The sequence below is a fragment of the Macaca thibetana genome, chromosome 17 (genome assembly GCF_024542745.1).
Source record: "Macaca thibetana thibetana isolate TM-01 chromosome 17, ASM2454274v1, whole genome shotgun sequence".
NCBI lineage: Eukaryota > Metazoa > Chordata > Mammalia > Primates > Cercopithecidae > Macaca > Macaca thibetana.
This window is the reverse complement of record NC_065594.1, coordinates 29,871,118-29,896,150: the sequence shown is the minus strand read 5'-3', so window position 1 is coordinate 29,896,150 and position 25,033 is coordinate 29,871,118. Positions and strand designations below refer to the sequence as shown.

Sequence of the window (25,033 nt, the reverse complement as noted above, 5' to 3'; positions counted from 1 at the left end):
GCACCATAAAAACAGCTAGAAAGAATGCTTATTTTTGAGGGGATAGTGGACAAATGAGCCCTTGTTGCTAGAGAGACACTGATAAATAATTTATCTGAATCCTGTCAAAAAACACTGTAATACCTGTGTTAGGTTCTCTCAGGAAATAGATGAATGGCCGATCTGCTTTAAAAGTAGGAATCCGAGACCTTTTCAATAACAGCAGAGCTGCAGGAAAGAAAGAAGAATCCCATTGCATTTTCTGTGCATTTTTAAGAAAATAACTATTGGTTATGAAGTAAGTTATATACCATTTTTTAAAAGAAATCAAAGCATCCTAATGGCATTTCATTGTTTACTGTTGTGATGGGGGTGCAAATGGGAAAATTAAAAGATGCCATCTAGCCAATCCTGTCTCCTGTTTTGAACACATTCCATGGAATAAATTCCTTATTGAAGGTAACTTTCAGAATGATTTTTATAGGATGGGTATCTCCTCTTCCCCATCATTTTTCAAAAACTTTTTATTTTCTTTAGTGTTCCTTTTTAAAAAGTGCTATACCACACCTGAACTTGGGGGTTATGGAAAGATTCAGAAGTGTGAAGATTCAACTAGGTAAATTTAAGAAAGGTAGATATGGGTGAGCAGTGTGACTGGGTATTCTCTGTTTGAACATACCTGTGGCTCCAGATGCCTTGGTGCCTTCCTCCAAAACTTCAATCTTGGCCTTGTGGATTGCTTCAGAAACATAAAAGCCATCTTGGCCTAACCGCAGAAAATGATAGAAATGTGAATTGCTCATTAACATTTTTCTAACACATTTAGAACACATTCTTTAAAAATGTACTTACAAAATTTATAGTATCCAATGCTGCTTACTGTGTAGCTAGGGAAAGAGTGGAAAATTCTCGTTTTTGTTTTTACTGGAGGCTCAGGTAGCTGTTTGGAAAATTCTTAAGGTTCAATATGTTACCAAACTTTCAAAGCTTTTAATTTGTTAAATATATGTAATCTCTCCCAAAATAATATTCAGAGCACTGCCCCATTTTTTTTTTTTTTTTTTTTGGTGGTTCATTTTCAGAAATGATTTCTAGTTAATACTACAATCCCTCCTTCAGCCAGTATTTCCAAAACTTCAGTGATCATAAGAATCACCCAGCTATGTGTTAAAATGCAGATTCTGTAGCCCAGGAATCATTTTCACCAAGCTTCAGAGATCATTTCCCTTGAGTGTCTTTTTGGACTGCATTTTAAGAGCCACTTTAAAATGACAAAGTCACAGGATTTTATCACAGGCTTTATTGAGGCACAATTCAGAGTAATATGAATGTGTCTAGTGTTGCATGACTGCATTCTGTATACTTAGGTGTATCAGTTATGCAATTAATATGCCTCATGGGCTAGAATCTACAAAGCAGAGCGGTTAGTATAAATGTTCTATGTGCTAAGTTTCACAGATTATAAGTTTAGCAAATAGGACTAAGTGATAATTTAGAGGAATTGGCTGATTTTTGTAAGCTAATCATTAGCCATTTTTAAACAGCTCCAAAGATGAAAGGATACTTGATGACACAGTAAAAAATGAAAGATTTAGAACCAAAAGAAACTTATCATTCAGTCCAATCCTTTCATTTTAGAGTGAGCTGTTAACTCATCTGAGATCACACACCTGAAAAGCAGAGTTGAGAATATTCTGATTGAAAGCCCACTCCCATCCCACCCCTCCACTCCACTCAAACATTCCCACCTTTCAGAAAGTATGCTAGTCAACTCCAACATGCCACTGGGAGGTATCTGTGGCATGAATGTTAAAATAATCAGTTTGATGAACACATATGTGAGGGAGCTTTGTTTCATCTTAGACTTAACGCTTAAATTGGTTTGTGTTTGTCACGCACATACGGGAGATAGCCCATGAATGCCATGAGAGAATAAAACCAGACCAAGGTAAAGAATATGCGGCATTCCATCCATCTTGTAAGTAAGGTGTGCACAGAATGTTGTGAGTTGGCTATATTCACTGTAAGGAACAGGTATTTTCCAGCATCAGTGAAGGGGACAGGAAGGGCCAGAGGAAGTAAAAATCAATAGAAACATTCACTAGTGTCACTTGTCCTAAAACCAGTGAAGAATTTGATTTATTTTAGCAGTTGGTATTTTTCTGTAGGGTCTTTAAGAAACAAATTTCACTATCATTAATAATTATCCCCTCTTACTAGCTAATTAAGCAAACTGAAATGCAGTGCCAAAGTTACAAAGAGAGCTTTAGGGTTAAAGAATGGTTATTTTATGAGAGTCATGAGAGGGTTTTACTAATTTCCATGACTTCATTACCATATAGGATGGTGTCTGAACATTTTAAATGAATGTTGGTGATATAAGCAGAGATTCACTACAAAACCCCTTATCAGCTAACATGTCTCTGTGTTAGTCTGGGCACCTTGGCAGTGTGAGAAATGGGACCAGTTGATGTGGATGAGTCTGGTTAGATGGTCCAGGCTATTTCAGTATTTTGAAACTGCAACTGAAGAGTTTCATTTAAATGGTTTCTCTCCATCAGACTATAAGAGTGGTCCAATAATTGACATATGTTTGCACAGCCATAAACCAAGGTCCATAGCCTATGCATGCCATGCCCCAGCATCAGCATCTTTTAAATATTATCTCTGGTAAGAGTTGACATTTCAAAAGACCAACATATGTGATAAAAATGAGAATTTGGGAGTCATCTGTGGTTTTGCATTTTTCCTACTGCTTGATCTTATATTACAGATTCCTATTATTTTTTATTGAGTACCTTTTGAAATATTTCACAACTAATGAACCTAGAAGAAGTCAAGCACAAAGGGATTCTCCTGGTCTTTTTCTACTCCCCTGAAGTGTTGACAGCTGCTTAATGCCATTGAGGGGCATACACCCTGTTTTCCCAAAAGTTGTTCTCAAGATTGTTTACAGGTGGCATTCTATAAAAGGATTCCATGATTAATTATATGTGGGAGATACTAAACAGTTTTGCACTCGTGTTTTCAGTAGGGGACTTCTTAGAGCTGCTAATCTGCTAACTTTTATAGTGGATCTCTATGGGACAATTATAATACGTGGTGTTAAACCATGGAACCACCCACACCATTCTCTGTCCCAGATTTACAGGATTAGCATTTTGGGAACATACTGTGGGAAACTGTAGCCCACCATAAACCCCCTTGCTCCTACAATACATTCTGTATACAAAGCAAAGGGGTGATACTCTTCCTACCCTCCTTGCTGGCATACTCTCCACTCTTCTTCTGTAACATCTTCTAGGGTGTTTATGTTCCTTTTTAGACTATTAGCTCCTAGAAAGCGTAAATGATGTCTTAATCATTTTAAATATTTCTTTGCCCAACTTACATTAAGAATACTTGGTACATAAATGTGTTTAGTAAATGCTGGATGAATTAATAATAGACACCCCTTACCACTATACAAATGGCCTTAATGTTCTTTAACCTTGTTAAACTTGTAAGGAAATGCCGATTGGTGTTTGTAGAACCATAAAGGCATGGCATAGGATGCGTCATCTGCAAGTCTCAGCCAAATGATTGTTTCAGTGCTTTGTTGGTGGAGACCATTATTCTTTGTGTGTGGCTGGTCATACTCAAAAGTTTAAAAGGTGTGGCTGGTCATACTTAAAAAGTATGACCATCATGTTATGAAGGTCATACTTCATAACATGATGTTGTATAAACATTGTGTCCCTACATTTAATCCTCAGCTTCTCATAAATCAGGATAAACATATCATTTGCTGTTTTGTCTTTACAATTATTATTTTCTGTAGGCAGAGTTAGTGGATTTTAAAATGTTATTGCCAGAACTTGTTTCTAGTTTATCTTTTTCATCTTGTCACTTAGTTGCTAACACTAAGTGTTGGGGAGAGGAGGAGAGAGAGAGAGAGAGACATAGTACCCGGCCCAGGATAGAGAGAGAGAGTGCTAAGAAGAATCTGAAATGGCCTTTGAAATTAGGCTATGGTTAGTTGCTTTCTCCATTTGTCTCCTCTAGCCCACTCGCACCTCTTTCTATTGCAATTCTGACCAGACATCTGGTGTGGCATGAGTTAACTTATGTAACTTCCATACTCAACCAAACAACTCTGGTAGTTTGTTCATTTAAGTCATAGTAACAGAGAACTTGTACTTCTTACCGAGCAGAGATTGAAAACTACCTACTTACAAAAGCCAAGAAGAAGACAGTTTCTTCAGAGTTTCAAGTTTGTGCACAAGGAGTATTTTGTGGACTAGGAGGCATGGGTCTATATCAAAGCCTGCTGATCCTAAAGCCAGCGGGATTGCTTAAGAAGAGTACCTTTAGCTGGCATCTTCAGTGTGAGTGAAACGGGAATTACTCTTAAGAGCTGCATAACATCTAGTATCAAGGAGACTGGGGGGAAATTACACTCTGGTTTCAGTTGGGCCTTGAAATAATATTTAATGAGTCCTTCAGGCAGCAAAAAAAATATTTGATGCCAAGAAGGAAGAGATGAGTGACTTGTAAATGGGGAAAGAGAACTTGAGTAAAATGATTCTGGGACCGAAAGGCCAAATGTCTGCTGTGGTTGTTGCAGTTCCATCAATAGCACAAAACTGCTTGGTAATCCCTTGTAAACTGGAAGAAGAGAGGCCAGCATTTTCTGATCACTTACTCTCTGGCAAGGTCTCTGCTAATGCCATACTTTATGTAAATGATTTTGTTTCTACAATTAAGGTGTGTGGTGAGTGGTAGCTACCCCCATTTTAAGAATGAGGAAACTATTTCTTGGAGAGATTTGGTGGCCCTGTCTCTAGAATATTAAGATAAAAGCCAATTTGGGCAGAGAAGTGGTTAGTCTCTTGATTATGTTTAAAGAAGGACATTAAGAAGCAATACTTTGGTTGGCAATCTTTTTCTATAAAGGTCCAGATATTAAATATTTTAGCCACTGCAGGCCATATGGTGTCTGAGATCTCAACTACTCAATTTTGCTGTTGTAGCAGGAAAGCAGCCATAGATGATTTATGAATGAATGAGAGTGGCTGTGTTTTAATTAAACTTTAGAAAAGTAGGTGGTAGGCCATTGTTTGCTGACCCCTGCTTTAGAGGAACAAAACTTCACGAGAGAAAATTACCAGGCTGGCATGTTTTGTCAGTAGGAAATGTGCCATCACTTGGCACATGATAATTGCTTGATAATTATTAAATAAGCCAGATCTGCCTGCCTACCTTTCTGCTGGTTTAAGCAAATATAAGTAGATTTGAATTGCATTAAAAAAAAAAAAAAAAAAAGGTTTGGTATCAAAAGGTACTTTTAAAACCAAGTTACTTATTAGATCTTGCCAGAGGAGTTTGTGGACCTTGGAAGTCTTCACCAATAGGGGAGCTACATGATGTGTGTTAAGATCAGTTCTGTTTGAGAACACAGGGTTGATAGCACATTAGAATGTACTTTTAGGACATAAAAGGGAGAGCTTTAGGAGTTATGAAGGGACAGTCAGTAAGCCCTAGTGATTCACTGAATATAGTGATGTAGAAGGAAAGGTCAAGAATGGTCTTAAAGTTTTGAACTCTGATTTTCAAAATCACCACCAACAACAGGGATGCCATGACTGAGCTCTGGAGTTGCAAGAAGACACTGGTTAGATTTTGCACATTATCAAACATAGAATTCTCTTAAGTTCTTCATCCCTTGCTCTTTCCTTGCCCTCTGATCTTTTCTCTTCAGCATTCCTCCTTTCCCTGAAATGTCAGATTATGCCTGTGTCAGTAAGGAAAGTTTCTGTTTGAGTCATTTGACCAAGTCAACAATATTTACTTGGTATCCCACTGTGTGCCCAGCATCGTTGTGGACACTATGCCCAAACTTGACTATTGCTTTGCTTATCTCTTCACGTGTTCAGGCAATGAGTACAGAGCTGGTAGATTTTAAACTCTGTAGAATAGATTCTCACTCCTGTGTTTTATTTGATAAGTAACTCTGTCAATCTGGTCACATCTAAAGCCCAAACCAAGACTTCTTTTGTGGGTCAAAATCTCAATTTTCCTGTGATTGCTTAAGAAGGAAGATTCTGAGCCAAAATTTAGAAAAGTCCATATTATGATGTTCTAGAATTCAAAATAGTGATTTTCAAGCTCTTCAGGTAAGGGAAATGTCAAGGCCAATGGAAATACCAGCTACAGTATCATCTTTGCACAGATAATTTAATATCCAGAGTAGAAACAAACCTGAGCCTCTCAGTTGGCAATAGTTTAGTTAATGGTGTCTTGAGAGGATTGTAGAACATAGGTTCTGGCATTCACTCCCTGTTTATATTTGATATAAATTCCCTATCATAAGCAAATAGCATGTATTGATTGGTAGTAGCAATTCAACTATGTGCAAAGAAATTCAACATGGTTGGTGGAAAGGAGAACATTTTAAGGCAAGGTTGTAAGAGCCTGGGTAATTTGAAGAAAGGAAATTGGACAGATGAGGGAAGGTTTCAAGACTAGCTTATTAGAAGAGGACAGAGAAGGTATAGGGAAGGAGAGAGGAAAAGGGTGTAGAAACAAAGGGTGCCTGTGAAGCTGATGGAACAGCAGGAGGTCATAATGAAGAATCTATTGCTGCAGCAATGCCTTGGGTCCACTCCTAGTCATGACGGTTAGAGGGAGGGTCTCTTTATTGTGTACTGTGGACATTGACCCCATGGTGAAGGTGGTATCTGAAAACCGTGATTAAGGCCTGAAGAAACATCCCTTCCGCACAAGATCTGACCCAAATTTGACTGTTAGTAGAAGCAACACATTTTTATATCAAACAGAGCACCTTTCTTAATCTTTTACATAATGTTGACTCTGATTGTTTACCACTGAAGGCTCTGTGGAAACGAGAATCCCTTAATCAAAGTATTATAAAACTGCCCCAAACACAAGGCTAGAAAGTTTGGAAGAAGAACCATTTTTACCTGAAATTCCTTTTAAGTTAGCTTTGAGTGGATCGAAAAGATCAGTGACTCCCCAAGAATTTAAAATGCTTTTTAAGTTGAATTGATTTTGGATCCTAAACCTGAAAAGCAAAAACAAACCATCAACTTTCAAAATTCTCACTCAATATGCTTTCGTGCACACCACATGAAGTCCGAAGTCCCTAACTTGGAAGTCAGGCTGGCTCCACCAGATTTATTTCCAGCTTCATCTTCCATGGTGCCTTCCCATAAGCCCTAATCTGACCACACAGAGCTCTTCCCCACCTCTGTACTCTTGTTCCTGCTGTTCATTCTAAGTCTTCCCATTGACTTTGATTATCTTTTAGTTATTATCCATTTTTCAGTTGTTACCTCCTCCTCCTTTTCTTCAGCTATTTTGTGACCTTTGGTTCTTAAAGCCCCATTAACACCTTGTTTTGCTCTTATGATATATAGAACATTCTGCTTCCTATTAGCGTCATTTATGATATTGTAAACTACCTGAGAAGAGTGGCTATCCCAATTCATTTTTTAAACACTTTTTTTTTTTGAGATGGGGGTCTCCCTATGTTGCCAGGCTAGACTAGAACTTCTGGCCTCAAGTGATCCACCTGCCTTAGCTTCCCGAGTAGCTGGGACTACAGGTGTGCCCCACTGTGCCAGGCTCCAATTCATTATTATTTCTTAATAAGAATTAATATTTAATGAGTGCTTACATTATGCTAGATACTATAAGAGCTTTATGTGGATTATCTCATTTCATCTTCATATAACTATGTTATTATTATCCTCATTTTACAGATGGGAAAATCAAGACTTAAAGAGTTTAAGAAACTTGCCCAAGATGACATAATGAGTATGTGATGGACCTCGATTCAAATCAAGCCTGTGTGTGTGCAGAGTCCATGCTCTAATCACCTACATTTTGCTACCTCCCATCTCGTGTGGCATCTCACTTATAGTAGGTGCAGAAAAGAGGCTGTTGACTAATTGCCTTATTGACAATTAATAGAGTATTTTATTTAATAGAGTGTTTATACTGGATAAAATATATTTTCATATTTGCCGTGTGCAGTTTATGCCTTTGGAGCACAGTAGGAAAAGAATGGAACTTAAAGCCTTGGTTTTCCTAGTAAACCCTTTGAGCATAAAGAATCAGCACACCAATTTTATATTTCCCCAGGAACAAGGCATTTAAAGGTTTACTGTTGAAAAATCCTTTAAAAGAGCTGCTGATATTATTTTTCTTTGAAAATATAAAAGATCAAAGTGAAAATTAGATGGTCTTTTTCTATAAATAATACAGAACTTGTAGGAGAGTAAAAATACTGAATAAGACCATTTAATATCAAAGGTCTTCATTGCTATACAAGACAGTGTGACTCATACTTTAACCAAAAATATCATACTTTCTCATAAAGGTATATTTTGAATCTTCAGAATAGTTTCCAAAAAAGAAATATACTTTCTCCAAATATGCTGACATTTCTCAAAAAAATTTTTGGACCATCTCTTATGAAATTTTCTTAAATACTGAAAACACATCCTTTTTGAAACCTCCAGTTGCTGAAACAGTGGTTATGAGCATGAACTTGGGAATCCAATGTCTGAGTTTGAATCCTGGATCAAGTAACTACCTGCATAACTAGTAACCTCCGCGGGAAGTTACTTTACTTCTGTTTGTCTCAGTCCTCATTTGTGAAATGACCATAATTGTAATGCGTGTTTGTAGGGTTGTAAAGATTAAATGAATGAATCCTTGTAAAGTGCTTGGAACAATCCCCAGCACAGCCCATGCACTTACTGTTACCATTGTGATTTTTAAATTATTTTTCAATTATATTGAGAAAGAATTAATTGAGGGCTATTTGAAACTAAATGTGATTTTTGGTGGGTGATACATTTTTTGTAAACTAAAAACAGCAGTAAAAGTGAGGTATGACTATAAAAGCTTAGAGTGATTGTCTTGTATGGCTATGAAGGCAGATCCAGAAGAAATGCTACAAAAATAACTTGATTAAAAAAATACCCTTTACCAATACCAGACAAGGATATTACAAGAAAGACAAATTACAGACCAATATACCTTATGAATATAGATGCAAAATCTTCAACAAAATATTAGCAAATTGAATCCAACACCATATAAATCTCACCATGACAAAGTGGGATTTATCCCAGGAATGCAAGGTGGGTTCAACATATGAAAACCAATTAATATACTATACCATATTGATAGAATAAAGGACAAAGGCCACACCACCATCTCAATAGATGCAGAAAAAGCATTTGACAAAGTCCAACACCCTTTCATGATTAAAAACAAACAAACATCAAATATACAACAAACTTTGGATAGAAGGTAACTTCCTTAAATTGATGAAGGGCATCTACAAAATCCCCACAGCTAGTATCACACTTTACAGTAAAAGACTGAAAGGTTTCCCCCTAAGATCAGGAACAAGATAAGAATGTCCACTCTGACCCCTTCTATTTCACATGCTACTGGAGGGTGAGTAGGACAATTACATGAGAAAAAGAAATAGAAGGCATCCAGGTTAGAAAGAAAGAAGTAAATCTATCTCTGTTCACAGATGACTTGGTCCTATACATAGAAAACCCTAAAGAATCCACACACACACACACAAAAAAAACCTATTAGAGCTAATAAATGAGTTCACTGAAGTGCAGCATACAAGTTTAAGATACAAAAATCAATTGTGTTTGTATACACTATAGAACAATCTGAAAATAAGTAAAAATTCAAAGGAGTCAAATACTTAGAATAAATTTAATAAAAGAAGTGCAAGACTTGCATATGGAAAACTACAAAACATTGTTGAAAGAAAGAAAAACTTAAAGGAAAGATATTCTGAGTTCATGGCTCAGAACACTTAATATTGTTAGAAAGTAATACTCGCCAAATTGATCTATAGATTCAACACAATCCCTGTCTAAATCCTTCCTGCCTTTTTGGCAGAAATTGACAAGCTGATCCTAAAATGTATATGAAAATGCAAGGGGTCCAGAATAGCTAAAACACTCTTGAAAAAGAAGAAAGTTGAAAGACTCACACTCCCGATTTCTAAAGTCACTACAAAGCTACAGTAATGAATACTGTGTGGAACTGGCAAACAAACATCTATGACTATAGGATAGAATTGAAAGTCCAGAAATAAACTTACACATTTATGGGCAATTGATTTTGAAAAAGATGCCAAGAAAATTCAGTGGAGGAAAGAAAAATCATTTTAACAAATGATTTTGGGACAAAGGGATAGATACACAAAAAAGAATGAAGTGGAATCCCTACCTCATATGATATACAATGATTAATTCAAAATGGATTAAAGACCTACATATAAGAGCTAAGCCTATAAAGTTCTTAGAAAAAAACATAAACCTAAATTTTTGTGACCCTAACTAGACAATGGTGTCTATTCAAAAGAATATGGCATCAAAAGCACAAGAAACAAAAGGAAACATAGATTAATTGAGCTTCATCCAAATTAACAACTTTTGTGCTTCAAAGGACAGCATTGAGAAGTGAAAAGAAAAACCACAGAATGACAGAAAATATTTACAAATCGTAAATCTGTTAAGGTACTAGTATCCAGAATAAAGAACTATTACAACTCAATAACAAAAAGACAACCAATTTAAATATGGGTAAATCATCTGAAATAGACATTTCTACAAAAAAGACATTTCTCCAAGTACGTGAAAAGATGCTCTACCGCATTAGTCATTAGGGAAATGCAAATGAAGTGCACAATGAGATACTACTTCACACCAACTAGAATGACTAAAATAAAAAGATGGTCATTAAGAAGTGTTGACAAGGATGTGGAGAAACTGGATTCCACACACATTGCTGGTAGGAATGCAAAATGGTGCAGTGACTTGGAAAACAGTCTGGTAGTTCTTCAAAAGGTAAAATGTAGGGTTACCACATGACCTAGTAATTGCATTCTCAGGTGTATATCCAAGATAATTGAAAATATATATACACAAAAAAAATGTGCACTTGATTGTTTCTAGTTGCCAACAAGTTAAAACAAGTCAAAATGTGTCTAGGCACCCAAATATCTATAAATTGATGAATAGGTAAACAAAATGTAGTATATCAATACAATGGAATATTATTCAGTCATAAAAAGGAAGATAGTATTGATTCATGCTACTATGAACCTTGAAAATATTATGCAAAGAAGCCAGACACAAAAGGCCACATATAGTATAATCTCACTTACATGAAATTCTGGAATAGGCAAATCTATTGAGAGCAAGTATCAGAGGTTGTTGGGAGGTGGGGAGGGGAGTTGGGAGTGACTGCTAATGGATATGGGGTTTCTTTTTGAGGTGATGAAAAGGTTCTGGAATTAGTAGTGATGGTTGCACAACTTTGTGAATATACTAAAAACCTCTGAATTGTGTACTTTAAAAGGGTGAATTTTATAATATGTGAATTATATCTTGATTTTTTAAAAAAGAAACACCCCTAGAAAAGCATAAACCACACACCATGATAATCAGCAGCTCCTGGGAGGAAGGGCAAAACTCTTTTTGAGTATGTGGGATCTGGTGGATTTTAAGAAGATATATATTATGTCTAATATCAAAACACTGTTCAGCCTTCTATGTTGACCTAATAATCAAATGTTTTATTCATTACATACATATTTGACATTATTAGTCTTTCTTGTGGGACATCACATGATTGTGGTTATAAATAACCCTTGACACATTCTTGGTTTTCTTGATTATTTCTTTAGTATGCTAAGCATCCCTCATGAAGATTAACAGTCCCTATGCACTTTTTTATTTATTTATACATAAAAGGTTACTTTGGAAGCTAGACACCATAATTCATCCAGAATCTACCAGTGCACTGCTTGGTGATGTGTAACCTGAAAGCACATCTCATAGTCACACAATTTTGCATTGCTACCCACAGTGTGCAAAATTTTTTGCTCTTGTTAAACAAAAAATGCCTGCTGACTGTAGAGCAGGTCATACTAAAAGAAGAATGAGTGATTTGAGAGAATGAGAGGTAAATTCCTGCCTAAAAGCTGACTTTGTGTCTTTCATGATCCAAAGCTTATACCTAAATCTAGACCTAAGACAGTTTTTACTTTTTCTGTTTTGTTCCCCAGAGGATTTAAAGCTAGCTTAAAAACAAACAAATAAAAACTTGGTTAGTTTTACTTGTGAAATAACTTAATTTTCCTAAAAACCTCTATCCTTCTTGGACAGCAGTCTTGGTAGTCTTAAGGAGATTTTTTAAAAAAATTATCAGAATGAGGTTAAGTGCTAACTAATAGTTGTGTTACTAAGATTTCTGCCTTGGCTTGCCTTCCCCGCCTGCCAGCGTTTTTCAGGATCACTGCTTGAGGGTTTGAGACTTCTAAAAGCAGAATCAGGACAGTGGAGAGTTCTCAGTGGAGCTGGGCATTTCCCTGGGGTCTCTTCCAGGGAAGAGCTGCTCCAAGATGAGGCCCACCATCTGTCTCTTAAACCCAAAAAGGTTGTGGCAAATTCCCGCAGCAGCCTCCTTTTCTCTCTACTTTTGACATAGAACGCTGCTCTTCCTTCCCTTGCCAAGTTTCTCTCAAATATAATAGGAAGATTAGGGTGGCTTCTGCTCCCTCCCTGAGAGATCTGTTGAAATATTCAGTCTTTGTGTTTTGGTTTGGGTTCCAAATATTTCGTTTTGAGAGATACACTTTACCTTAGAGTTAAGTGCACCTTTTGCCCTGGGCTATGCCAGATCTCACTTTAGACCTTGGCCCTTAACTTGCTGGGTCTCTCTTTGTATGTTTTCCTTCTAGTGCATAGATTTATTTTTAACTCCTTGAGGGACTACTGCCGAGGACTTTGCCTTTGCCTACTGGAAGCCCAGGCAGTGGAGAGAGGCCAAGGCAGCTAGTGGCTACTGGACAACATTCCTTGCTTAATGCTGGTCAAAAAATGGTTATAAATGTACTCTGATTTCAAATATATCACAGAAGCTCATCATTTAAAGAAGCCCTAAGAGGAATCTTTTTGTAAAGTTATGAGTTTCGCTAATATATTTTGTTTTGAAAAAGCAAAATAGAATGCTGCCACTTCACTTTTTGATTTGTATTTGTACCTATTGGGTCTTCTTAAAGGAGAGTTCACCTCCATTTAGAAAGAATGAGAACCTTCTGCATAGCGACTTAAAGTGTCATATTTTTATGTCTTAATTTGGCATCTGATCAGAATTTTATCTGTACTTGCTCAGTTACATAAGTCATCTTATCTCTTTGGTTTTGGAAAAATGGCAGTTGTATACTCTTACGATGGGATAAGATTTGGGGAACGTTCCTACAAGGGAACCATGAGCATTTCCTCTCCAAAAACTGGTTGTGGCCTAGGGCTGGATCAGGGGTCCTCGGGGGGCTCCAGTCCAGCCCAGTGAAGGCAGAATATCTTGTCCTGGGAAGACTCTGGGAAGTTAGTTCATTTCAGTCTGTGCCGTGAGCTAGCCAGCGGTGGCTCTGAAATGGACTCAAACTCTAGGGTCACTTCCTCTTGGCCTAACTTCTGGGGGTACACATTAAACAAGTCATCCCAGTGGCTAAGCACAGACCCTAGAGGCAGACCACCTGTGTGCAAATCTACGCTCTTCTGACTGCTGGCTGCACAGCACCTGTGAGGGGGACTCAGCTGCTCACCTGGGCAGGAACACATCCATCCTGGCTCTCCTCAGGCTGGTGGTCCAGAGGTGGATGGTGCTGGCTGTGAGGTGTGGCTCAGTGTGGCTCAGGGGGATGTCTTTGTCACGGGGCACCACCAGGAACAGACTCACTGCACTTCCCAGGTAAGGCAGCTCCAGCACCCCCACCTGATGTCCTGCGGTGTCTTGGAACTGACCTGAGGGTACAGTGGATCAGAGGTCAGCTCTGTCCCACAAGCCAGGAGAACGAACCAGTGCCAGACCCTGAGAGAGGCTGGCTCAGAGGACTGGAAACAATAAAACGGAGCATCCACCCCACCCTCAGGAGGCAGTTTCAGGCCAAAGACTGTTGGGTGATATGGTCGTTTGATAAAAATCCTAGACCTAGAGTCTTTAAGATACCCTCACAGGACCAGAGCCAAAGGCTCTGTAGGGCTGGGTATGGGGGGATGATGGCACGTGCAGAACCACATAGAGTAGTGCCACCTTATCCTTGGCAGATATGCTCCAAGAACCGCAGTAGAGGCCTGAACCTGTGGATGGTAATGAGCCCTGCATATACTACGTCTTCTCGATCTGATAACCGAGATGGCTACTAAGTGACTAATCAGCATACTGTAGACAGCCTGGAGATGCTGGACAAAGGGATGATTCCTATCTCAGGTGGAACAGTGAAGGACATCAGGAGATTTCACCAGACTATTCAGAAGGGCGTGCAATTTAAAACTTGAGAATTATTTGTGAAATTTTCCATTTAATATTTTCTGATGCGGATAACTGAAACTTCAAAAAGCAAAATCATGGATAAGGGTACAGGGTACTACTGTACCCGGCCTTAAAGGAACAGCCAATTCAATCCGGGCCTATTGTGCCTGCCAGGGTGGCAGTTTGGTCCAAATTCTACTAGTGCAGAAGGAAATGTCAAGCATAAAACTGAGTTTCTCTTCCACATCTGTGTCTTTTCACCGTCCTGTCAGAGCACACTGTCCAACACTCCTCTCTAAAGTCTCCGGGCACCCTAGTCTTTCCTTCCGCCATGTGCGCCCAGTCCAGCAGATGGACCCTGCAGAAACACATCCCGATCCCTTAGGAGCAGGGACCTGGCCTCCTCTCTCCTGCCCTCCGGCCCGGGCTTCCTCTCCCTTTAGACAAACCAGCAGGGGCAGAGCTCACCGTAGTTGACCTCGGCCATTTGGTGCATCATGGGGACCTGAAGGACGAGGCCGTGGGCACAGGTGAAAGGCAGGATCTGTGTGTCTGTGGAGGAGAATCTCTTCCGCCAAGTGCCTTGGAAGGACATGGTGCTCACAAGCACAAGCTGAGCAAATGCTGCACCAACTTGCTCCCACGGCCAGGCACCAGGGCCCTCACTGGGGCCCTCACCTGCAAGCAGGAAAGCAAGGGGGCCGTGGGTTAAATGTGCACTGAAACTGAACCGAACCCAGTGCATGTGTGGACAAGGAGTTAAATGCTAAAGTTAAATGCAGAGTTAAAACGTGAAAATGAAGGTCTTTTTGCTTAAGGTGGTTTCTCTTCATCTTACAATATCTTTTCAATTTACTTAAGAATATTTAATTCCCTGTCTCAGCTCCTTGTGCTGTCAAGGACCCAAGGCACCAGGAGCTGCTCTCAACTTTTGGGGACTGTTGAGTGATATGGTCATTTTATAAAAATCCTAGACCTAGATAGAGTCTTTAAGATACCCTCACAGGGCCAGAGTCAGAGGCTCTGTAGGGCTGGATATGAGGGTGACAATGATACCCCCTGCTGGGGGATGAGGGTGTGGAGAGGGAAATGGAAGTGAGAACTCAGAAGTCCTGACACCTGCATGACCACTCAGGGGAGGTGGGGGCAGTGAGGCATCTCTGGAGTTGAGTTGGTAGCATATTTATTAAAATCTGTTAATTGCAAATCGATATGTGTTTATAACCAGCTGTTGCTGAAGACCCTGCTTTTTATTCTTTTCTGAACAGGTTGGGATGCTGCTACTGGTTCTGTTTGGGACCATTTCCTAGGAATTATTAGACATTCCCTCCCCAGGCAGACCCTTGGAAGGAGTATGTGCTGTGATGGGAGATCCTGCACAATGTCGCCCCCAGTCCCCACCCTGCCCTGCTGCTGAGCTGAATCTCTCACTGAGCCTTTGCTTAGACAACAATATTCAAGGTATGGTCTTTGGAGGGCTGCAGTTAAAATTTCATGCAGTGCCAGAAAGAGGAGAAGGCAGACCACCCCTAAGGGGATAGTTTTTGTCCCAGCTGTTTATTTGTTTAATAAGCACACACTTTATGCTAGGCTCTGTTCTAAGTGCTTTAGCAAATCCTCACCAACACCTCCTAACAGTTCTATTGTTATTCCCTATTTCACAGGTGAGGGAACTGAGGCTCAGAGAAGTTGGGCAAGGTCACATACTTATGAGGGGTGAAGCCACCATCCACCCAGTTAGCCAATGCAATGTGGATTGCGTTGAAATAGAACCCCAGCAGCTCCATGGAAAGCTTGGATTTGAACCCAAGCAGCCTGGCTCTGGACTCTGTGCTCTGAGCAACTGAGCCAACTGCCCCTTTTTCTTAGAGGACAATCAGCCTGCATTGGGAGCTGCTTCTCTGGCCTTATGCCCTGGCAGCACAAGGATCTGAGCAGGGAATTAAACATATTTAAGTAAATTGAAAAGACATGGTAAAATATGAGAGCGAGAGAGAGAACTTTATCACAAATGATGTTAATTTTTGCATTTAATTCTGCCATCCTTGTCCATACACTCACCGTTTTCCATTCAGTCACAGTATACATATCACTTCCTATTCTGCTTTTTTTTTTTTTTTTTTTTTTTTTTTTTTTTTGAGGCGAACTCTCGCTCTGTTGCCCAAGCTGGAGTGCAGTGACACAGTCTTGGCTCACTGCCACCTCTGCCTCCCGGGTTCAAGTGATTCTCCTGCCTCAGCCTCCCCGAGTAGCTGGGATTACAGGAACATGACACCATGCCCGGCTAATTTTTTGTTTTTTTAGTAGAGATGGAGTTTCACCATGTTGGCCAGGCTGGTCTCGAACTCCTGACCTCGTGATCTGCCTGCCTTGGCCTCCCAATCCTATTCTGCTTTTTAATCAACACTGGGTCTTGAATGTTCTCCACATTGCTGTGAAACTTTTGAAATGATCAAGGATGCTGGAGCCAGACTACCTGGGTTAGAATTCTGGCCTGTGGACCCTGGGCAGGAGGCTGAGCTTTCTGTGCCTCAGTTTCTCCAATTATAGAATGGGGAGAGTAATAGCGCCTACCCCTTAGGATTATTGTGAGGGTGAACTGAGATAATCAACTTGGAGCAGTGCTAACTAAATAAACTAAACACTTGGTAAGCGTTCATTATTTTAATTATCTTTTGTAATAATTACAACTGCATAACATGCAGGTGCTGTGCTACACTGATTCACCCCTCATTGCAGGGCAGCGAGGCTGTTTGTAAGTCTCTTTATTCAATAACGCTGAGCTAAACATCTTATTGTGTGTAACTTTTTCTTAAATTATTTCCTTAATCTACATTCCCAGGAAACCCTTTTTTTTGGCTCCTATTGCATTTTGCTGTCACAGGTAGTTTATTATAGATGACAGCAGAGCTCAGTGGGCGAACAGTTGCATGGGACAAAGCCTGTGGGGTCCTCTGAGTTGGGAGGCTCTGAAGAGCACACTTCTTTGTTCTTGTGTGTTCTTGTGGCTCATGTGTGTGTATATGTGTGCCCATGTGTATATTTGTGTGGGGGAGGGTCAGAGCAGGAAAAGTGGCAGAAAGGGACTCAGTGTCCCCTTGTCATTCAAGGGTAGGATCTCCTAAGAGGACAAACTTCTGCTAAAATTGAAGATGACCTGAGCACCATGGCCTCTGACAAGTGATGGGTGAGACTCTTTCTCTGCAGCCCTCTGACTTAGCCTTATTGAAATGGACAGTTTTCTTTTACCTGCAGTCTGTCTGGAAGCCCCTTCGCTAGTCTGGATGGCGGTGCTGTTGGGCTCACCGAGGTCGGCTGGTTCCAGGCTGCTGTTGGCCCACCAGGAGACCTGCTCCACAAAGCAGGGGGACAGCGGTGTTCCCACTTGCACAAAAAGGCTGCAGGCCAGCTCCATCTCGGCGCCTTGGCTGGAGGTGGGTATTGTGGCATAAACAGCATGCAAGAAATCTTTCACCCTTTGGTCTGTGAAAAACAAGTTGGGATAAGTTGACAATGGTGAGTGTGAGTAAGGAGTTAGCACAACCTCCAGCGCACATTGTATTGAGATGGAACCCCAGCAACTCCACCCTTGCTCATAAAATTCATCTACCACACAAAGCCAGTTTGAAAAAGTCATAGCTAATGTGCTCAGGAATCAGCCTGGATCCACCAATTAAAAGTTGGGAAGAAACCATGCTAGAATCTGAAAGAAATCAGGCTGCAATGAAGTCAAATAGAAAAATACTACCAACATCCTGTAGATGAATAGAGGTTGTTCTTCCTTAATTTCCTGCCTTAGGAAGGTTGATGTGTGCTGGAGTAGATTTTCTAGGGCTGGGAAAACAGCAGATCCACCATGCAGGGTGATGGGGTTTCAAACACAACATCAGGAGATTTATGTGCAATGTCACAGTGACAATGATGGTAGGTGGCCAGGATGTTGTACTGTCAATATGTCTTGTTCAGGGCTTTAAATCCATTCCCACAACTGCGTGTCATGAGCCTGAGTAACATTTGGATTCAGCCTTGTGTAGAACTATGCTTTCAATTTGAGAAATACAGAGGAAAGGTAAGAACTCCTCCCATCCCCCCTTTCCCTAAGACCCAGCAGACAGCTTGTGTTTTTAATGTCAGTGAGAGGCTGCAAGAATGTCAAGGAAATAATAAGCATTTGAGAGAGTCGATAGCTTCCACCTTCATGGATGGCAGCTGGACTTCTATTTATTTACTGTTTATACAGGAGATTGCTTCCTTCTCTCCATGATCAATAGTGGATTTTGTTTTCATGTTATTATTCACAAGCTGCAGCTTCCGTCCTCCCCCAGGCATCCCTTAGGCTGGAACGAGGGCTCTTGCCTGCTGGTGAGTCCAGACACAGTTGCATACCCCAAGCTTCACATTCCTGACACATGCAAGCTAAGTGTTTCCAGAAGTGAAGCCCCCTTGCTTAGGCTACTTCTACTCCCTTTTAGGCACAGCCCTGCAGTTATCTACAAACCCTCCCTGTGAGACAAAATGCTGGGTATCTTTTCCTCCACTACCTGGCTCCAGCTGGTTTTCACTGGGCTGAAACTCTCACTCAGTTGGGGTCTGTCCCCTCTGACACCCTTCATGTTGCAGAAGCCAAGCCAGGAGGCAGCAGCAGACCCCCGAGTTTCCTGGCTAATGTTCTCTGGAGGCACAGGAACCCAGAGTCTACCCTTGCCAGGGCCCCTAGCCACGAGGCTGCAGAGGACATTAGTAGGCAGACATCACTTGTCCACAATATGTTCACTACCAAAGCTGCTTCTGAGAATCCACAATTGCAAAAGATTGACTCAGAATCTTTATCTCATGAATCAGCCTAACTTAAGTGCTTGTATTTGAGTGTAGTAAGAAAAAAAATGGATAAAAACATACTTATAATCAGATTTTACTCTATCGAGGAAGGTCACATGTATTTCTAAGATCACATTCCTAGGAATATTGACTGTCTGCAGAGAAGAACTGAAACACTTCCCTGGTCCATAGTGTGATGTGACCTGAGAAATGGTCACAGAGCTCTCCTCTCCATCTTTCCACCCTCTCTGGGCCAGGGGACCACATTCTTTTAGTCAGAAATATTACAATAGCAGAGTAAGTTGACTTGAAGTGAATTTTTGTGTGAAATCTTTTCCTGCCCTAGCCTAGTTTGTCCATGCATATTTGCACACAGGAAGAACATTTTTAGACCCACCAGAATATGCAATGACAGGGTGAAAAATGCTGGAGGTTAACTGTGTTTATAGACATTGTGCTAAACGCTCAACACTCCTGATCACACTGAATGCTTTTGACAGTCCTGTGAATTGAGGGCTATTATTATCCCTATTTTATAGATGAGAGAGCAGAGGCCCAGACAGATTAATAAAGGTGCTCAGTGTCACCCAGGTGTAGGTGGTGGGGCCTTACTGCCCTGCCCACCCACAGGGTGAGGAATGGGTGGGCTGGGACGACCCTGCCTAGGACAGCTTCATTCCACTTGGAATGAACGTGAGGCCACAGAGCTCATAGCCTCTTTTTTTTTTTTTTTTTTTTCTGTCTTTGCTGAATTCCTAGCTCCTAGTCTAGGAAGGAAAAAGTATGTGCGTGAGTGACTGTTTTAGCTGGAGCTGGTAGATTGGTTCTGAGGTCAAGCATTGAGCTGAGGCACTGAGTGGAGGCAGAGGTGAAGCTGACCTGGCATTCGAAAGACTCATGCTGCTGCCGGCAGAGCTGCTCTAAAATACATAATCCATAGAAATAAGCTAGCAGATCTGGCACTGGCTAGAAGTCACAGATTTATAAAAGCAGGTTGGTCAAAAGCATGGGCTCTGAAGCCAGGCAGCCTGGGCTTGAGTCCCAACTCTGCCGCTTATTGACTCTGTGACCTTCAGCAAGTTGCTTCAACTCTCCGTGCCTATTTGCCCATCTCTAAAATTAGGATGATAATAAAATTATCCTCAACAGAGCTGTTGTGACAATTAATTCAATTAATGTTTGTAAGTGCCTCCAGCGCTGCCTGGCACCTGGGAAAGCACGATGCTAGGGCGTGTCAAATGAAACTGAAACATTGCCACGAAACCTGTTAGGTTAAAAGGAAACCTTAAAATTCAAGGGTCACCACCATTCCAAAGTCTGAATGCCTTCTGTCACAGACCTGTCCAGTGATCACTATTCCCCACTTGCACGCCATAGGGAGCTGAGCTCCCTATCTCCCAGATAGCCTGAGTAGCAGAGTGAGCTGGAGAGAGTGAGTGTGAGCGTGAGCAGCAGGGTGAGCTGGAGATAGTGTGAGCAGGAGGGTGAGCTGGAGAGAGTGAGTGTGACTGTGAGCAGCAGGGTGAGCTGGAGATAGTGTGAGCAGGAGGGTGAGCTGGAGAGTGAGTGTGAGTGTGAGCAGCAGGGTGAGCTGGAGAGTGAGTGTGAGTGTGAGCAGGAGGGTGAGCTGGAGAGAGTGAGTGTGAGTGTGAGCAGCAGGGTGAGCTGGAGAGAGTGAGTGTGAGTGTGAGCAGCAGGGTGAGCTGGAGAGAGTGAATGTGAGCACGAGGGTGAGCTGGAGAGAGTGAGTGTGTGAGCAGGAGGGTGAGCTGGAGAGAGTGAGTGTGAGTGTGAGCAGGAGGGTGAGCTGGAGTGAGTGTGAGTGTGAGCAGGAGGGTGAGCTGGAGAGAGTGAGTGTGAGTGTGAGCAGGAGAGTGAACTGGAGAGTGTGAGTGTGAGGAGGGTGAGCTGGAGAGTGAGTGTGAGTATGAGCAGGAGGGTGAGCTGGAGAGAGTGTGAGTGTGAGCAGGAGGGTGAGCTGGAGAGAGTGTGAGTGTGAGCACGAGGGTGAGCTGGAGAGAGTGAGTGTGAGTGTGAGCACGAGGGTGAGCTGGAGAGAGTGTGAGTGTGAGCAGGAGGGTGAGCTGGAGAGAGTGTGAGTATGAGCAGGAGGGTGAGCTGGAGAGAGTGTGAGTGTGAGCAGGAGGGTGAGCTGGAGAGAGTGAGTGTGAGTGTGAGCAGGAGAGTGAACTGGAGAGTGTGAGTGTGAGGAGGGTGAGCTGGAGAGTGAGTGTGAGTTTGAGCAGGAGGGTGAGCTGGAGAGAGTGAGTGTGAGTGTGAGCAGGAGGGTGAGCTGGAGAGAGTGTGAGTATGAGCAGGAGGGTGAGCTGGAGAGAGTGTGAGTGTGAGCAGGAGGGTGAGCTGGAGAGAGTGTGAGTGTGAGCAGGAGGGTGAGCTGGAGAGAGTGTGAGTGTGAGCAGGAGGGTGAGCTGGAGAGTGAGTGTGAGTGTGAGCAGGAGGGTGAGCTGGAGAGAGTGAGTGTGAGTGTGAGCAGGAGGGTGAGCTGGAGAGAGTGAGTGTGAGTGTGAGCAGGAGAGTGAACTGGAGAGTGTGAGTGTGAGGAGGGTGAGCTGGAGAGTGAGTGTGAGTATGAGCAGGAGGGTGAGCTGGAGAGAGTGTGAGTGTGAGCAGGAGGGTGAGCTGGAGAGAGTGTGAGTGTGAGCAGGAGGGTGAGCTGGAGAGAGTGTGAGTGTGAGCAGGAGGGTGAGCTGGAGAGTGAGTGTGAGTGTGAGCAGGAGGGTGAGCTGGAGAGAGTGAGTGTGAGTGTGAGCAGGAGGGTGAGCTGGAGAGAGTGAGTGTGAGTGTGAGCAGGAGGGTGAGCTGGAGTGAGAGTGTGAGCAGGAGGGTGAGCTGGAGAGAGTGAGTGTGAGTGTGAGCAGGAGGGTGAACTGGAGAGTGTGAGTGTGAGCAGAAGGGTGAGCTGAAGAGAGTGAGTGTGAGTGTGAGCAGGAGGGTGAGCTGGAGTGAGTGTGAGTGTGAGCAGGAGGGTGAGCTGGAGAGAGTGAGTGTGAGTATGAGCAGGAGGGTGAGCTGGAGAGAGTGTGAGTGTGAGCAGGAGGGTGAGCTGGAGAGAGTGAGTGTGAGTGTGAGTGTGAGCAGGAGGGTGAGCTGGAGTGAGTGTGAGTGTGAGCAGGAGGGTGAGCTGGAGAGAGTGAGTGTGAGTGTGAGCAGGAGGGTGAGCTGGAGTGAGTGTGAGTGTGAGCAGGAGGATGAGCTGGAGAGAGTGAGTGTGAGTGTGAGCAGGAGGGTGAGCTGGAGAGAGTTGAGTGTGAGTGTGAGCAGGAGGGTGAGCTGGAGTGAGTGTGAGTGTGAGCAGGAGGGTGAGCTGGAGAGAGTGAGTGTGAGTGTGAGCAGGAGGGTGAGCTGGAGAGAGTGAGTGTGAGTGTGAGCAGGAGGGTGAGTTGGAGAGAGTGTGAGTGTGAGCAGGAGGGTGAGCTGGAGAGAGTGTGAGTGTGAGCAGGAGGGTGAGCTGGAGAGAGTGTGAGTGTGAGCAGGAGGGTGAGCTGGAGAGAGTGTGAGTGTGAGCAGGAGGGTGAGCTGGAGAGTGAGTGTGAGTTTGAGCAGGAGGGTGAGCTGGAGAGAGTGAGTGTGAGTGTGAGCAGGAGGGTGAGCTGGAGAGAGTGAGTGTGAGTGTGAGCAGGAGGGTGAGCTGGAGACAGTGAGTGTGAGTGTGAGCAGGAGGGTGAGCTGGAGAGAGTGAGTGTGAGTGTGAGCAGGAGGGTGAGCTGGAGAGTGAGTGTGAGTATGAGCAGGAGGGTGAGCTGGAGAGCGTGAGTGTGAACAGAAGGGTGAGTGAGTGTGCATGTGGGCAGGCCTCTTACCATGGACAGTGTACCCCAGGGCATCTGCCAGCTGCTGGCCTGTGCTCCCTTCTGCTCCGAACTGCAGGATCTCCAAGGGGAGGGACACACCAGCAGGAGAGATGACGAAGTTCGTCTCGTTTCTACACGCGGCCACACTCTGGTAGAGGCGAAGTGCAAATTCGGTCTTCAGCAATGTCATTCCTTCACGGAGGTGGCCATTTGCTTGGAGGAAGCAAGAGTGAAGGAGGAAGAGGGTGACCAGGAAAGGTGGCATGGAGGCTGGGAGGGTTTCTGCAATTCAGAGGGAAGAGATGCAGGGTAGGCTGGAAACTGGTGATGAAAGAGGACTGTATCCCACAGAGGACTGGGACCCCCAGCTCTCTTTTTAGGGGCTGGGGACGGCTGAGGGAGACATGCATTGAGCTGTCTTGGTTACCCACCCTGAGGCCCACCCGTCTGGGCTGCAGAGCTGCACCCTCTTGTTTCAGCATTAGAAATACTCACTGTGGTCCTTTGGAAGCCAAACTGTGGGTCTGAAGATCTGCTTCGGCCACTTACTGGATGTGTGACTTTGGCAAAGCCCTGGTCAGATCAGAAGCAAAGCATTGTGTTGGGAAAAGAAATGTAAGAGGTAATCCTACTCATTGTTCTTGGTATTTAGCCAGCTTATAGCTGTGCCGTGTCTATCAGGAATAATAATAAATAATTATCTACTATGTTAAAAAGGACTTTGTACATTTGCAGTTAATCGTCCCAACAATGTCACTAGTATCTGTTATTACATTTCATCTATAAAGGGATGATTGAACCTTTGAGGCTCAGTGACTCATTTATATGGGGAAAGAAACAGGGCTGTGACTCAAATCCTGCTCTTCTATGGTAGTATATACAATTTTGAGAATACCAATGTGCATTAAAATGTTGATACGTGAACTAATTGTACCTCGAATATCAGAATTCTTGTGATGCCAATTTGTCTCTAAAAAAGAATATTTTCACAAAGATAGTTCCTACCACAGAAATGTACTCTTTCAAGGAAGAGAGATCATTAGCTAGAAAAATAATGCAAGAAGAAAAAGGCAAAGCAAAAAAATGTTTTCGATGACCATGCCACACATCCAGCCAGCAGCAATTTTTGCTAAGTTATCTAACTGTGGTATCATACCAGACTGATGTAAGAAGAGGTCCAGAGTCACTTCCTGGATTACCCTGCAGCTCACATTCACACTCACTTCTCCAGCTCACCCTGCTGTAGAAGTTTGCAAGCAAGGCCACTGAGCGTGATGGTGCCTATTTTAGGTAAAGGTCCAAGATAGAAAACATCCTCTTTTTTCCAACCCTTCCTCCCTGCAGCCAAGTACAAATGCAGTGCTTGGATGACCTTGGTACACAGGTCTCGGTCTCTCTCTCTCTCTCTCTCTCTCTGTATGTGTATGTGTGTGTGTGTGTGTGTTTGTGTCCCAGCCCAGGATCATTTGCAAAACTCTTAAGCCCCAGGGTTATTGCAGCTCTTATAACCTCCCACCTCCCACAAGAACACTCTCAGCAATCAGACCTTGATGCCCCTGGGCTCCCCATGAACAAATCCCTGTCATGGCTCACCTCGAATGAGCCACTTACTCACGGACTTTTGTATCACTGTTGCACCTTTCCTTGCTCAATTCTGTTCTTGTGGGTCTCCAGCATTCATGTGCTCCCCTTTTAAAAAAGTGGAGCAGAATCTGCTTTGAATCACAAGACAGCGCAGAGAGGAAGCTGGCGATTGCCGTCTCTGCCGGCGATGTCTCTACCACTCGGTCCAAATTCCTGGAGCCTGGAGGTCCTGCAGAGAGCCAGGAGAAGCAGCCCAGCCCAGGGCAGCAAAGCCCAGATCAGAAACAGAGCAGGGCCATGGGGGGAGCCAGCCACACCCGTCAAGCCTTCTTAGGCTTGTGACCTGGTTGTACCAGCAAGGAACCCCTCATCCAGCCCTTTGTCACATTGAGGAATTCCACTGATAACTTTGCTTATTGGGCTTTTGCTGGGTACCAGGTACCTAATGCTTCCCCCCTCCTCTTGTGAATAAA

The 25,033-nt window shown here is 42.7% G+C and overlaps 3 protein-coding genes across 3 annotated transcripts in view; 1 reads left to right on the top strand and 2 right to left on the bottom strand.

The window, feature by feature from the left end:
- Positions 1–8,213, top strand: part of INTS6 (integrator complex subunit 6) — a 100,805-nt gene extending 92,592 nt beyond the window's left edge. The window contains exon 19 of the mRNA XM_050766268.1: positions 7,743–8,213. The gene's annotated coding sequence lies outside the window, so the exon portion shown is untranslated. The remainder of the gene's footprint in view (positions 1–7,742) is intronic.
- LOC126940470 (peptidyl-prolyl cis-trans isomerase NIMA-interacting 4-like) overlaps positions 1–25,033 on the bottom strand; it is a 1,058,238-nt gene that overhangs the window by 750,796 nt on the left and 282,409 nt on the right. The gene's annotated exons all lie outside the window — the stretch shown is intronic.
- SERPINE3 (serpin family E member 3) lies at positions 16–23,438 on the bottom strand. Its single transcript, XM_050766016.1, is given in 8 exon segments — positions 16–93; positions 95–207; positions 659–745; positions 6,942–7,042; positions 13,640–13,838; positions 14,815–15,024; positions 17,596–17,829; positions 22,986–23,438. Coding segments are annotated over 8 exon segments (1,278 nt in total). The 5' UTR covers positions 23,242–23,438.